This window comes from Corylus avellana, chromosome 2 (genome assembly GCF_965113065.1).
Source record: "Corylus avellana chromosome 2, dhCorAvel1.hap1.2, whole genome shotgun sequence".
In the NCBI taxonomy this organism is placed as follows: domain Eukaryota; kingdom Viridiplantae; phylum Streptophyta; class Magnoliopsida; order Fagales; family Betulaceae; genus Corylus; species Corylus avellana.
The window spans coordinates 27406458-27420888 of NC_142491.1; the positions used below are offsets into that span (position 1 = coordinate 27406458).

At 38.7% G+C, this 14431-nt stretch overlaps 1 protein-coding gene across 2 annotated transcripts in view; it reads right to left on the bottom strand.

Moving 5' to 3' along the window:
• ETL1 (SNF2 domain-containing protein / helicase domain-containing protein) overlaps positions 1-10419 on the bottom strand; it is a 31202-nt gene extending 20783 nt beyond the window's left edge. The window contains exons 1-8 of one of the 2 annotated variants that reach the window (XM_059593666.2): positions 9788-10407; positions 9261-9378; positions 6272-6312; positions 5830-6080; positions 5570-5750; positions 4009-4194; positions 3742-3915; positions 3439-3597 (exon numbers count right to left, since the gene is read on the bottom strand). In XM_059593666.2, the coding sequence (XP_059449649.1) occupies positions 3439-3597; positions 3742-3915; positions 4009-4194; positions 5570-5750; positions 5830-6080; positions 6272-6312; positions 9261-9378; positions 9788-10222 (1545 nt within the window). In that variant the 5' untranslated portion in view covers positions 10223-10407. Of the gene's footprint in view, positions 1-3438; positions 3598-3741; positions 3916-4008; positions 4195-5569; positions 5751-5829; positions 6081-6271; positions 6313-9260; positions 9379-9787 lie in introns of both variants that reach the window. The other variant, XM_059593675.2, reaches the window with a different exon arrangement.
• Positions 10420-14431: the final 4012 nt, after the last annotated feature.

Here is a 14431-nt window from a genome sequence, read left to right on the forward strand (position 1 = left end):
AATTGTCATGTTCTATTAATTATGATGGCAAGAAAGGGACTGCACTCAAGGTCAATGGGAAAGGGAGGGGCTCGATGGTTGATTAATGAAGCCAATAATTTTATCGTGGAACGTAAGGGGGCTGAACTTGGAGGAAAAAAGAATGAAGATAAAGGGCCTTATAGGGGAGTGGAAAGTGGATATTGTGTGCTTACAAGAAACTAAATTACAGCAAGTTACTAGAGAAATAGCAAGGAGCTTGTGGGGTTGCCCTCACATGGATTGGTGTTATATAGGGTCACATGGAGCTTCTGGAGGCATTTTGCTGATGTGGGATAGAAGGGTAGTGGAAAAATTGGATGTTAGTGTAGGGCGTTTCATCATTGCATGCTATTTCCAAAGTGTCGGTGACAACTTTGAATGGGCTTTTGCAGGTGTGTATGGTCCCAATAATAATAATGATAGGCAACTTTTGTGGGATGAATTGGTTAGCATCACGAGTTGGTGGGAAGCGCTTTAGTGCATTGGTGGAGATTTTAATGCCATTAGATATCCAAGTGAAAGGGTAGGTGTTATGCGGTATGCAACTCCTGTGGAAGAATTTTCTAGTTTCATCTTTGATCAAGGCTTGCTGGACATCCCTTTGGTGGGTGGGCAACACCTACCCACCAAACATCACTTGGTGGGATGGCTAGGAAAAGAATTCAAACATCGCTTGGTGGGATGGTCCAAGGTTTGTATGCCGATCTCTAAAGGAGGGTGGGGATTAGGAACTTGTTGAGGTTCAATCATGCTCTCTTAGGTAAATGGCTCTAGCGCTATGGGCTTCAGAAAGAGAGGCTTGGTGGAGAGTGGCGGTGGACTCTAAATATGTAAGTTCATGGGGAAGATGGTGTTCTAGTAAACTCATCAAGGCATGTGAGGTGGGTTTATGGAAAAATATTAGGAGGGGTTAGGGTAAATTTTCTAGTCATACCAATTTTGAGGTGCAGGTGGCTCCAAGTTCATTTTGGCATGATATTTGGCATGGGGATATGGCTCTTAAGGAAGCCTCCCAGTTTTATTTGGTATTGCTTGCCCAAAGGATGCTTCCATTGCGACTCACGTGGCTTTTTTTGGCAGTGTCAATCAATAGAACGTGAGATTTGCCAGAAGGCCTCATTCTTTATGGTGTTGTATTTAACTAGAATGACACAGAAAAGGGAAGACAAGTTGTACTGGGTCCTGTCCAAAAAAGGGTTGTTTGGTGTTAAATCCTTCTAAAGTGTCATGGGTTGTCATGATAGTTTCCGTTTTCCTTAGAAGAATGTTTGGCAGACCGAGGTTCTATTGAGGATGGACTTTTTCAATTGGTCGGCGGCCCTAGAAAAGATCCTTACCATGGACAATCTTTGAAAGCAACGCATCATTGTGGTTGATTGGTTTTATATGTGTAAGAGGAATGGGGAGTCTGTAGACATTCTTCATTGTGATGTTGCTTGTCCATTTGGAATATTTTCTTCAGTCAATTTGGGTTGTCTTGGGTTATGCCTAGACAAGTAGTCAATATGTATGAATGTTGTTTTGTGCAAGATAGTACCTTCGTGTCTTTTGTGGTGTGCTTAGAGGAAAAGGAATAACAGAAATTTGAGGACCGCTAGAGTACTTCGGAGGATATTGTCTTTATTACAATTGTATCTTTGGACAGCTGCTTTTGTTTCTCCATTGGGGATTAGTTATCATGATTAAGTCTTGTGTACCTAGAAGCGTCTACGCTTTTTAATGATATCTTGATTACTTATGAAAAAAAGAAAGAGTACAAGTGAAGAAGGATTGGCCTATGAAGGACATGTTTACAACAAACACCAGATAAAAGTTTTTTTAAAGAAAAAAAGAAGATAAAAAGCAAGCAATTACCACAGAGATTGAGTAGAAGTAGAACTTTAAAGGAAAATCTCTAGAGGGACATATGCACGTCTAAGAACGAAAGAAGAAACCACTTGTACCATGATTCTTGAAGGTGAGGGAGAGATTTGGTTTTTTTTTGTGGGGGGGGGGGGGGGGGGGGGGGGGGGGGTGTGGGGGTGGTTTGAAAGAAAAATCCGTAGGGGTAAGGGAGATTAGTGATCTGAAGAGCTCACCTCAAGCCCCTTGTATCAAGGCGTTGATGGCAAGCACGTCAACAAAAGCTTGCCTTGAGGCTTCAAATGTGCCCTGGTGGTGCCTCACATCACCCATGCACCCGGCTCTTCTTTGGCAACAGTAGTTCCTGACTTCAAAAGTAGAACAACATTTGGTGATTATAATCTGAGCACCTATGTTTCAATGAAGAAAAGGGCCAGATGAAGGCATATGAATCAAATTCACCATCGAAGTTTAATATCAGCTTCAGTTTTTCCCTTGTCTAGAAAAACCTGCCTACTAAACTAATTTAAGTTAGTAATATTATAAGAATCCTCATAACTGAAATTCAGATGCATGTCCAGCAATAGTCAGCCTTGTGCAAAACCCCCCATATACACACAAGCTTACCTAATTCATAGAAACTAATTTTTTTTTTTTTTGATAAGTAATAATCTGTTAAATTAAAAGCGTAAAGGCGCCCCAAAGTACGCTGGGAATATACAACAGGATCACCTAACTAGAAAGAGAAAAACGAACAAGAAAATCATCATAACTAATCGACACCGGAAAGACATGCACCACGGTCCAAAGATACAACGTATGAAAACAAGAGGCTAATATGTCTTCCCATGTCCCTTCCAAATCCTCAAAGCACATTTTATTCCTTTCCCTCCATAAACACCAAAAGAAACAAGTAGGCACCATTTTCCAAACAGCAGCACTCCCCCTCCTCCCCGAAGACCACCAACAGGCAAGTAAATCCGAGACCCGTCTCGGCATCACCCAAGACAACCCAAACTGTCCAAAAAAAGTACTCCACAAAGCATAAGCAACCTCGCAATGAAGGAGAAGATGGTCCACCGTCTCCTCACTCCTCTTGCACATGCAACATCTACTTGTCACAATCACCTATCGCTTCCTGAGGTTATCTAAGGTCAGAATTTTGCCCAAAGCCGCCGACCACACAAAAAAACTCGCCCTCGGAGGAGCTTGTATACGCCACACACTCTTCCATGGGAATCCTCTTCCTTCAAAACAAGCCAATGAAGAGTAGAAGAGCTTGACCTTGAAGCGGCCTCTTTTGGAAGGGTTCCACCATCATAGAAACTAATTAATGCATTGATTTATAGTTAAATGTGACATCTATGTCATTTACATCACACTGTGAATCCAACCATTTTACAAATATATAATAAAATCAAAGGCACGTGCAGTTCCAGCATTGACTGGCAACATAGAATTTCACTTACAACCATTGAGAAGAAAAAACGTGCTATTATATAGAAGATAGTCCATTAAATCTTTTAGTATATAACAAAATAAAAAAGAGACATTGACAAGAACCAAAAGAATTACCCGGTGGATGGAAAAGTCATTGTAACTCTTAAGTTCCTCAATTACTCTGTCCAAGGTACATTCAAAGCCAAACGCACCCATTGGATGTAACTTTTTAGCAAAACGAACAACATCCTCATCACTGTAAATACGCCTAACCAATAAAGGATGATTTGCAATCTGGAATAAGCACATAAAGGAGGAGAAATGAAAAAGAAAAAACAAAGCACGCAAAGCTGGGTTAGAGATAAACACACAATATTTAAATGATTTTAAGTAAATAAATGAATATACAGGAAATGTGGCAAATAGAGGTTGCAGCACCTTACGAAACTGAACAAAATAGTTGGACACTTGACGCCGAGGAAGAACTCCAAAAATATTAACTGAGTTTATCTGTGAGTTTTTTGCAATACGAGCTCGTGAAGCTGCACGATACTCCTCAATAGCTTCCCTATATGCATCTTCTTGTTGCTTTTCCATTACAACATACTCGACCTGTAGAATAGTTTTAGCAGTTACAGAAGTGAATTATAACTGAGAAATATATGTATGTACATACATATATCTTAAATAAAAAATCTACCATACCCGTTGAATCTTTGGAACAAGTTGCTGCATTACATCAGATTTCAATCGTCTCAATATAAATGGTCCCAAAATAGACTTCATGCGACCAATCAAATCCAAATCATCTGCATTTAACAGCTTTTTCAAGTCAACATCCTCAGTAGCAAAAAGATCAGGCATCATAAACTCCAACAATGACCACAGCTCCTGCAACAAAAGCAATCATAGTCAGCCGCAAAGAAATTAAAAATAAACTGAAAATTTGTGTTTCCTGTGAATATAATCTCCAACAGTTGATGTTACAACAATAATTACTAAAATGCAATCCATTAGTGAGCAAACCAAATTTCTGACAACAACCATCATTAGAGATCAATCCCACTCCCCCCAACTCCAGCCCCACACCAACCACCACTGAGAATTTAAAAAAAAAAAAAAAAAAAAAAAACACACATACACACAAAAAGAAAGACATCATGCATACCAATTATATTCATAACAGAAGTCATGGAAACTGTTGCAACTTATTGGACGCTGCAAAAAAATGATGAGGTACAGTAGCAGCAACAGAGTGCTCAAAGGCTATTTTCTAGGAAGGTTTTGATGGCAAAAGGTTAGCAGAGTCGAGAGGGATTTGGAGTAGAGGTTTAAAAGATTGATTCAGGAGGCTGAATCTTGATGGTTTTATGTTGCTGGAAATCGAATTCAAGGTTGCAGCATTTCTCTGGCAGCAGCATATCAGATGCATTAGAGAGAGGTTTTACGTGTGAAAGAGATGGGGAAATGTGTTGATTTGATGTTGAACTGTGGTGTGAAAACCAACTAATAAAAAGTGGGTAGTGCTATGGTTTTTATCCTAGGGACTTTAAGGTGAGAAATTTAAGGTGTGATTGCAAGGTTTAAAGGATTGGATTAAGTTGCAGAAAATTAAAAAGAAAAAACAGATATATCTAAGTTTCACGCAAGGTAGTGCTTAGGTATCACTTAACTGCATCACACAATCCTTGAAGAAAAATTTAATAGCTGAAAAATCTCTCTGAAAAAAGTTCTCCATCAAATACTTTTTTTCTGTTCTTGAGGAAAAGAATGTAGGAAACAAGGCATCCACCAAAGAAGAAAGGTGTTACCTAGAGTCTTCCCAACAACCCCTCTTTAAGAAGGCTCCACCTAAATTGCATAGAGGGAGCCACACATCAAAATTTTGTTCCAAGTTTGTGATATTTCCATAAATCCAACATCTTTCCTTTTGACTAAGTGATAACAAAACGCAAGACTATATCTCAGAACTTGTCATACAACATAGTAACTACCCACAATATTTTCTTATTTGTACATTACACATACACCAAGTGGGCTAGTAACGACCTTATCCTTCACCCCATTCTCATTGAGGAAGGAAATGCCATTTGAGCCAGAGCTCATGGACTAGTAACTACACATCATAATACTGAGCTTTCTATTACATTTACTAATAAAATTCATTTCTAAAGACAGCAGCAGCAGAGTGTTTCTAGGTTAAATTGGTAGTGAGAATTATGGAACACATTAGTAACTTTAGGAAAGAGGTCATTGCAAGTAATACATGTAGATCATTTTGGAGTGGCGTTCCTGTCAGCATTAGACGCTGGTTTGCATTTCGTGCTACAGACATTAGGTTTTTCCACCTATAGCTATTTTTATCCTTCAAGGCATGGGCCTCATCCATCAGCACACAGCTCCATCGCCAACGCTTTAAAATTTTACGGTCATCTTTCTGCTGCGCACTGCATAAGCCATCATTTATGGGAATTCAACTGTCATGAAATCAAATAACATACTGGCCTGGAGCGCAGTAGAACAAACCTGTGTCTTTCAAAAAGCGAATAACACACAAGAAGAACATTAAAAGGAGAAGGTAATCCAGCTTTAGCTAAAGAGCTCAGTTCCTTTGAATACGCTGATCGTGCAGCCCCATGATACTGGAGAACGGAAAATGACGGACACCACTTTTTAAGTTCTCTTTCCCAGTTTTCCAAAACAGATGCAGGACATACAATTAAATGTGGACCAGGATCATTGTTCAAGTGTTTCAGCAAGGTCAAATATGTAATAGCCTGTGGGAGAAGAACAATTTTACAATATTACAGAAAATTAACAATCAAAAGAACTTTCTTTCCATTTTTTCTTTTTCTTTTCTTTTCTTTTCTTTTTTTTTTTGGTGGGGGGGAGAGAGAGAGAGAGAGAGGAGGTAGTGCTCAAAAAAACTATTATCAAGACATCGGCAAAACAATAGAGCCCAATATACCTGGATAGTCTTCCCAAGGCCCATCTCATCTGCCAATATGGCTGCAGCAAAGACAAAAGAAAGTCAACTTTAATAATATAGTCAAAACCAAATATCAAAACTTATAATGATATCGAGATATGCTTTTCATGACATGGAAAAAATCAGGATGCTGGAAGCTTTTTCATAATATGATAATACTTCGACTAATACAAACTGACCAGCTGTAAATATTTCAAAGGAAGAACACCATCTCAAGAAATTAGGTCATGTTCCATAAGTAGAAGGTGATTTCGAGAAATGTCAGACAAAGGAGATATATACTAGCTATTTCCAAAATCCAAAGGTAGAAGATATGATCCTTTCATCCGAATTCTCCATTTTAGTGACAGTCTTAGCATTTTAATCAAACTGAGGATCTACTACTGAATCTCATGCAAATCTGATTGGGTAAGTCCGAGATTCCAATGCCAACATCATAAATATATATTGGGTGTCAATTACTTGGCCAATTATTTGAAGTTACAAATCAAGCAAGAAAATAGGCATATTTATGGTGGGTGGTTATTTTTTTTTTTTTATATATAAGTAATAATCCAATCTTATTAAAAGCGTAGGGCGCCCCTTAGTACATTGGAGGTATACAAAAAAAAAACACCCAACTAAAAAGGGAAAAGCGAACAAGGAAGTCATCAAAACTAATCGATAGAGGGGACACATAAGCCATAGTCCAAAGATACAATGTATGGTAAAAGGAGGAGAAAATCTCCTCCAATGTCCTCCCCAAGTCCTCAAAGCTCCTATTGTTTCTTTCCCTCCATAAGCACCAACAAGGGCAAATAGGCGCCATTTTCCACACTGTAGCACTCATCGCCTTCCAGAGGACCACCAACAAGCAAGCAAATCGAAAATCCATCTAAGCATAACCCAAGACATCCCGAAACGACTAAGTGAGCACTCCACAAAGAAGAAGCCACATCACAATGAAGAAGGTGGTCCATGGACTTCCCAGTCTTCTTACCCCTGCAACATCTTCTATCACGATAACACGCCGCTTCCTGAGATTATCCAAGGTAAGGATCTTGCCAAGAGCCGCTGAACACGCGGAAAAGGCCACCCTTGAAGGAGCCTGAGTCCACCACACACTCTTCCAAGGGAAGCGACTACCTTCAGAACAAGCCAAGGAGTAGAAGAAAGACTTGACCTTGAACAAACCTTTTTTAAAAGAGACCCACCACAACTTATCTTCACTACCTCTTCTCACTTTAATTGAATGCAATACCTGGAGAAAAGAAGCAAAAACGTCCACCTCCCAATCATGTGCCTCTCTAGTACATCTCAAGTTCCACTAATTGGAACCGCCCAAAAACTCCAAATTGTCCGCAACAGAGGCATCCTTCACACAAGTAATACCAAATAAAACTAGAAAAGCTACCTTAAGAGCCGAGTCCCCATACCACAGGTCATGCCAAAAGCTAATCCTCATTCCATCCCCCACATCAAATCTTGTACAGCCTACGAAAGACTCCCAACATTTTCTAATCTTCTTCCACAACCCCACCCCAAGGGCTCCTGCCAACACAAGAGAGCACCACCAACTCCATAAACTGCAGTATTTGGAGTCCACTACTCTCCACCAAGCGTCTCTCATTCCTATAGCGCCACAGCCATTTACCTAGCAGAGTGCGATTTGAATACCCTCAGTTTCTGATACCTAACCCTCCCTAAAAGATTGGAGAGCAAACCTTGGCCTAGCTAACCAAGTCATATTTAAATTCTTCACCCATGCCTCCCCATAAAAAGTCTTGTTGGAGCTTCTCTATTCGATTGGTCACACTCGTGCTCTTAAAAAGAAATAAGACATATGTAGGTAAGTTGGAAATGGTGCTCTAAAAAAGGGTAACCCTGCCACCCTTAGACAAATACATCATTGTCCAACTAGCCAACTGACGCTCCATCTTTTCCACAATGCCATCCCAAATAGACTTAGCCTTGTAAGAAGCCCCTAGCAAAATACCAAGATACTTCAGGGGCAGAGAGGAAGTCCCACAACCCAAAATGTCAGCCAATTCATCCACATTATCCACATTACCCACAAAACTGATTTGGCCAAATTAACCTTTAAACCAGTAACAACTTCAAAAAATAATAAGAGGACACATAGAGAGCAAAGATGATCAGGGTTGGCAACCAAAGTATCCTCCGCGAACGGTAAGTGAGAAATATTTACAACGGGGAGCCTAGATCGCACAAAGAAGCTTGAGAGAAGACCCCTGTCAATAGTAGAAGTAATCATTTTACTCAAAGCCTCCATGACTACTACAAACAAAATAGGAGATGGTGTGTTATTTATGCTATTGCTACTGCCTATTTTGATTGACAATCCTTGATGTCATGACCACTTCAATTTTCTGCCAACAAGTATATTTATTGAAGGTGCAGAACCCCCAAATAACCCCTCTTGTCTCTGTATACTTCTTCCTAAAAGCTGAAATCTCAGACTCCCATGAAACCAACACCCAGCGAATCCTGCTTTACCTATGTGTCCTATTCTTTTTACCCTCTTATGGTAATATCTAACTAAATGATGGGATTAACTCTCACCGTCCTAAAGCCACTTGTAGTCAGAAAATTCCCGCAAAATCAATCTCCATTTCAGCATCAAATCAGCTATCAAGATGCAATCAAATTTGAACTTTCTTTTTCCCGTCATTTAGAACTTGAAAAGCCTTAACTTTTCCATTAACCTTACGAATTTATCTTTACAAACATTGTACTGCTGCTACCCTACATCAGTGGGTCCATGTAATATAGCCTTCATTGCTTCATAACAACAATAAGTTTAAGAAATAAATCCAGTTTACAAAATAAAGAAAATTATGTTTCTATATAGTTGAATTGCAAGTACCAATTTTTCAGTTTTCTTATTTTGTACCCTCAGCACTGAGAGCTCCATTTTATGCACTATAAAAGGCAAAGGCATGATGGTGATGATGAAGAAATGCGGTACCTCCCCCAATACCCTTCTGATATAACAGAAGAAGAAAGTTGACCCCAACCAGCTGGTATGGCTTGAGAACAGGTTGAAATTCCGAATCCTTTGACCTACATGCCGCATGAATATCATCCTAGAATAATTAAAACTATATCAGTTACCAACCACATTGGAAAAGCAACTAAAATCATTGTTTGAGTGCCAAAAACAGAAAACATGGGTGAACAAAGCAAAGTTTCAATTTGATGGAACCTTAAAGCTCCACCAAACTGCCAATACAACCACCCCAACAACGATACTCGGATACAAGCTTCAACACTATATTCCTACCTATCTCGCAAAAAGCTCAACCGAACAATTTAACTCGGCAAAGTGAATTTTAACCAAACGAAAGCAACATATAACGCGAGATAGAAAATTAATATAACTTCCTTTCCACTTCCTTAAGTTTCTAAGCAACCAAACACAAGGAAAACGATCATTCAAAAACCAAAAATATCATGAACCATTGCAATAAAAAAAAATCAAAAAGCTTCAAACACCTGAGTCACAATCCTAACTGATGAAGCCTCCACTTCCGCGTAGCGGTCGCACGCGGTCCGCGACGAGCCGTACAGCTCTCTCTTCAACTCCGTCGATATCTTGGCACACTTGTGCAAAGCCTTCCCTACCACATCCTCCTCCTCCTCCTCCTCCTCGCTCGACTTTATCTCATACACTTCCTTGAAATCCCCTTCGCTCTCGTCGTCATCGACCACGAACCGACGGCCTCGATTCGCGGCGGGCCTCGCGGCCTCCTCCTCCACATCGTCGTCCTCCAAATTTAGCGTGACTTCGACTTGGGGATTGGACGAGGCGTAAGCGAAGGATTCGATGGGAGGAGGAGGTGGCTGTTGCGGGTTTCTGAGGACGCGAGATGGCTTGAAGGAGTGGTTCCCCCACTCGTCGTCCGAGATTTCCTCGAACACGCGCTTCATTTCATTATATTCTTAAGCGGCGCGTCTCGGTAAAGGTTAGGGCAGGGTTGGAGGCTTAGAGAGAGGGAAGAGGATCTTGGAGGATGCACTTTGAACTTTGGAATTGGAAGCGAGTAAAGAGAAGAAGCGCCATTTGTGTCCGGGAAAGTCAGAAATGAGGGAAAATAAAAAATAAAAAAGGCAGTAGAAGATAGTGACGCGCCGCTGACCTAGGGGGATACACGCTGCGTTGTCACTAGTTTGTAGCCGGAGCTTCGGCTGACAAAAGAAATTACATTTGTTTATTTAGAAAAATAAGTTAAACTCAAGCTTTTCTTTTCAGACTTCGTTAATAAATTTTTTTTTTTTTTTTATCTGTATCTCTCAAAATAAATAAAATTATCTTTAAGAACCATAAAAAAAAAAAAACAAACAAACAAACAAATCGTTGTTATACTTAATAGCTTTAGTTTCGATATGTATCTGGTTTAATTATGCTCCTCCTTCAAATAGTTTTTGCTTCTCCTACTTTATAAAGGACCATAAATGCCCTACTTACATATTGTTGAGAAGTGCATTAACATAAATATGACAATAAATAAAGGTAATAAAAAATTGTGTAAATTATAAAAATAAGTATGCATCAAACATGAGTTTGCGATGGTGGAGGTCACAAGTCGAGATACTTAACCTCTTTGTTATATAGCATTGCACCGGTCGATCCATAGTTTATGATTATCAAACGCGTTAGCTACAGTATTACACTGGTCAATATGCACAACAACTAGTATCCATCGCTTATAACTAGGACTATTGGTGAACCCAAAGTAACAACAAATAGTGTGTGTTGTTGTAGTTTCCGATTTGTGAGCCCAAGGGTTGTATGGTAATCTTATGTGCTGCTCCTCTTTTAACGTGTGCAACAAGAACAAGGGTTAAGAGAATGCACCGGGTTGTTTCCGGTGGATCATCCTCTGTTAAGTGCTAAAATATTCATATTTTTAGCCCTAAACTTACATGTGTTAATCCTTTAGTTGTAATTAATTTAAGCTATTTTAGTTCTTTTAGGTGTTTTCCATCCTTTTGTAGGCTTTTGGAAGAAAATTAAGTAAAGCTAGAAGATTTGGGCTCAAAGAGAAAATTTTGGAAAAGTGGAGTTTCTGGTAGTGTGATCGATCGCAGGAGACTTGCGATCAAGCGCACAGGTTGCGATCGATCGCACTCGTGCGCTGCAGAACTCTAGAAGCTGCACACAGACTCCATTTCCTTCCATATTAGGGTTTTCCAAGTTCCACTTATAATAGGACTAAAACCCTACAAAATTTTTAGGTTTACTAGTATAACAATGACTTCTAAAGCTCTATAAAAAGACCTCTAAACCTTGAAAATAGAAAAGTTGGAAAATACACACTTTCCAAGGAGAACAATTAGAGCTCTTCAAGTTCAAGTTTCGGGTTTATTCTTTTCCTTTATTTTATTTTATATTATGAAGATGTTTAGCATCAAACTTATGTGTAACTAATTTACTTAGTAGGGCTAGATTGAAGCCCTAGTTATGTTTAGTTAATATTCAATATTGGCGCCTTTGTGATGATCATGTTGTGGTATTTAACTTGATTAATTTCTGCTTTCATGAATTCCTCATATGTGTGTGCCTGATCAACATATGCATGTAGTATGGACTAGTTAGTTAAACCAATTTGGATGACCGAGTCTTGGGTTTAATAAAAGTAACAAAAGAAATCTACACCGGATTCTTGGGTTAATCAACATGGGGAACCGGGAGTATACACCCATACTGATGCGAACCTCAATCGACGTGCTTTGAGACCCAACAACAATATTGGAATACGGACCCAAGAAAACTAAAATTCAGATATATTTTTTTTTGATAGAAAACCTTGACCCAACGCTTATAAGTGAAACGCGAATCAAAGGTATAAAGTAACAACCCTCGACCCAATGATTATAATGGAATCACGAACCGAAGGTATAGAGTTTGAACGCCACAAGGAAAAATCCTTGATAAGTTCAAAAGTTCTTTGAAGAACCAATAGAAGAAGCAAACCTCACTTTTTATAATTTTCATTCGTGATCTCCATTACAATGAGTGCATGCTATTTATAAAGCATGGCTGAAAATATGACTACCTACTTGCTATGGAAAGGAAATTAAATTGGTTCCAACATTGGAAAGTAAATAAAGTAAAAAATGACTAACTAATAAAAGCCTAAAATTAAGGTTGATTTGGTCTGAAATTTGCAGCTCCTCCATGCCAAAAATAGACTGAGATTGGCAATTAAATCACGCATAAGGAAGGTCTTGAAATAGGTAAGTCAATCACCAACTAATTGGCATGTAATTTGGCAAGTCAATCATCCAATTAATTGGTATGTAATTGGATAGTCAATCAGCCATAATCAACCATTAATCCATGCCATTGCTAAGGAAATTTTGTGCAATCTGCTCCATGAATAGCTTGGATCAAATTTATTACGCCTTCATCTCCCTTTGGACCAAGCTTGGAATGCCCAATTTTAGAATCCGTATTCCAATATTGTTGTTGGGTCTCAAAGCACGTCGATTGAGGTTCACATCATTTGGTATCAGAGCACAGGCTCTAAAATCAAGTTTACTATCCTTTTTATCTTTTGTTTATTGTTATCATCCTATCTTGTTCCGTTTGTGTTCATTATTCCTTGTTGTTGTTTTGCGTCGTGCACCAAGTTCAAAAAAAAAAAAAAAAAAAAAAGGAGACGTCAGCAAAGAAAAGAAAAAAAAAAAATGAGACGTCAAAAAAAAAAAAAAAACAAAAAACAAAAACAATTGTCCTCTTCCTTTTGATGTAGCTGATGATTCGAGGACGAATCCTTTGAAGAGAAGGGGAATGATGAGAATCAACAAGCACCATTAAATGATCCATTGCATATTCCAGTTTGGCCTATTAATAGAGCAAGATGCAAGAAGATCAAAGAAGCACTTAATGGGCTGATTCAAGAGATTTGGACTGATTCGTGAACAGTTGGGCCTATTTTCAGCCATGCTTTATAAATAGCATGCACTCATTGTAATGGACATCATGAATGAAAATTAGAAAAAATGTGACGCTTGCGTCTTCTATTGGTTCTTCAAAGAACTTGTGAACTTATCAAGGATTATTCCTTGTGGCGTTCAAATTTATATACCTTCGGTTCGCGTTTCATTTATAAACGTTGGGTCGATGGTTGTTTCTTTATACCTTTGGTTCGCGTTTCATTTATAAACGTTGAGTCGAGGGTTGTTTCATTATACCTTTTGGTTCGCGTTTCATTTGTAAACGTTGGGTCGGGGTTTTCTATCTAAAAATCTGAATTTTAGCTTTCTTGGGTCCGTATTCCAATATTGTTTGTTAGGTCTCAAAGCGTGTCGATTGAGGTTCGCATCATTGCCCTAGGCCTCATGTGTTTGTCGATTTCCACAGAATCATGCTTTCTTAAAGAATAACTTAGTATACACCTATGCTAAATCCTTTAAGAAAGAAAAGAGTTAGAGTATACACCCATGCCTAACTCGTTGCTTAGGGAAATCTATAGCTTAAGGAGTATACACTTATGCCCTTAGGTTGACAAACATTAGATATACATAACATGATCAAAACATTAGCATATTGATATATTATATAAATATAATTAGTGGTGGATATCGAAGCCCCTACTTTTTTATTATTATCAACTCGAATCCAATCCTTGTCTTGTTTTACTTTTGGAATTAATTTTAAGCAAAATTTAGCAATCTTCGTGGGAATGACCCCGTACTTGCACCCTATACTACTATGTTGACCTTGTGTACTTGCGGGTAAAACATACAATTATTTGCCTATTAATTTAGGTAGATATTTGTAACAATAAGTTTTTGGCGCCGTTGCCAAGGATTGCGGCAAATTTTGTTTAGAATTAATTTCCTTTAGTTGTGTTATTTTAATTTTCAATTTTCAATTTTGGTTTTTCATTTAATTTATTTTTGTTTTAAATTTTTCTGTTTTTCTAATTTCTTCCGTAGTTCCTGTTTTGCCTCTGGAGGTGCGCTCGAGCGCCCAACCAGGGCGATCGAGCGCACCAGTGCGATCGATCGTACATCTAGAGAGCAGCACAGTTGCTGCACTAATTATAGATCTGATTTTTTTTCTTTTGTTTTATGTAGGGTTATTCGAGTCTTCATATTAGTAAGTTTTTATTTTTAATTTTGTTTTTA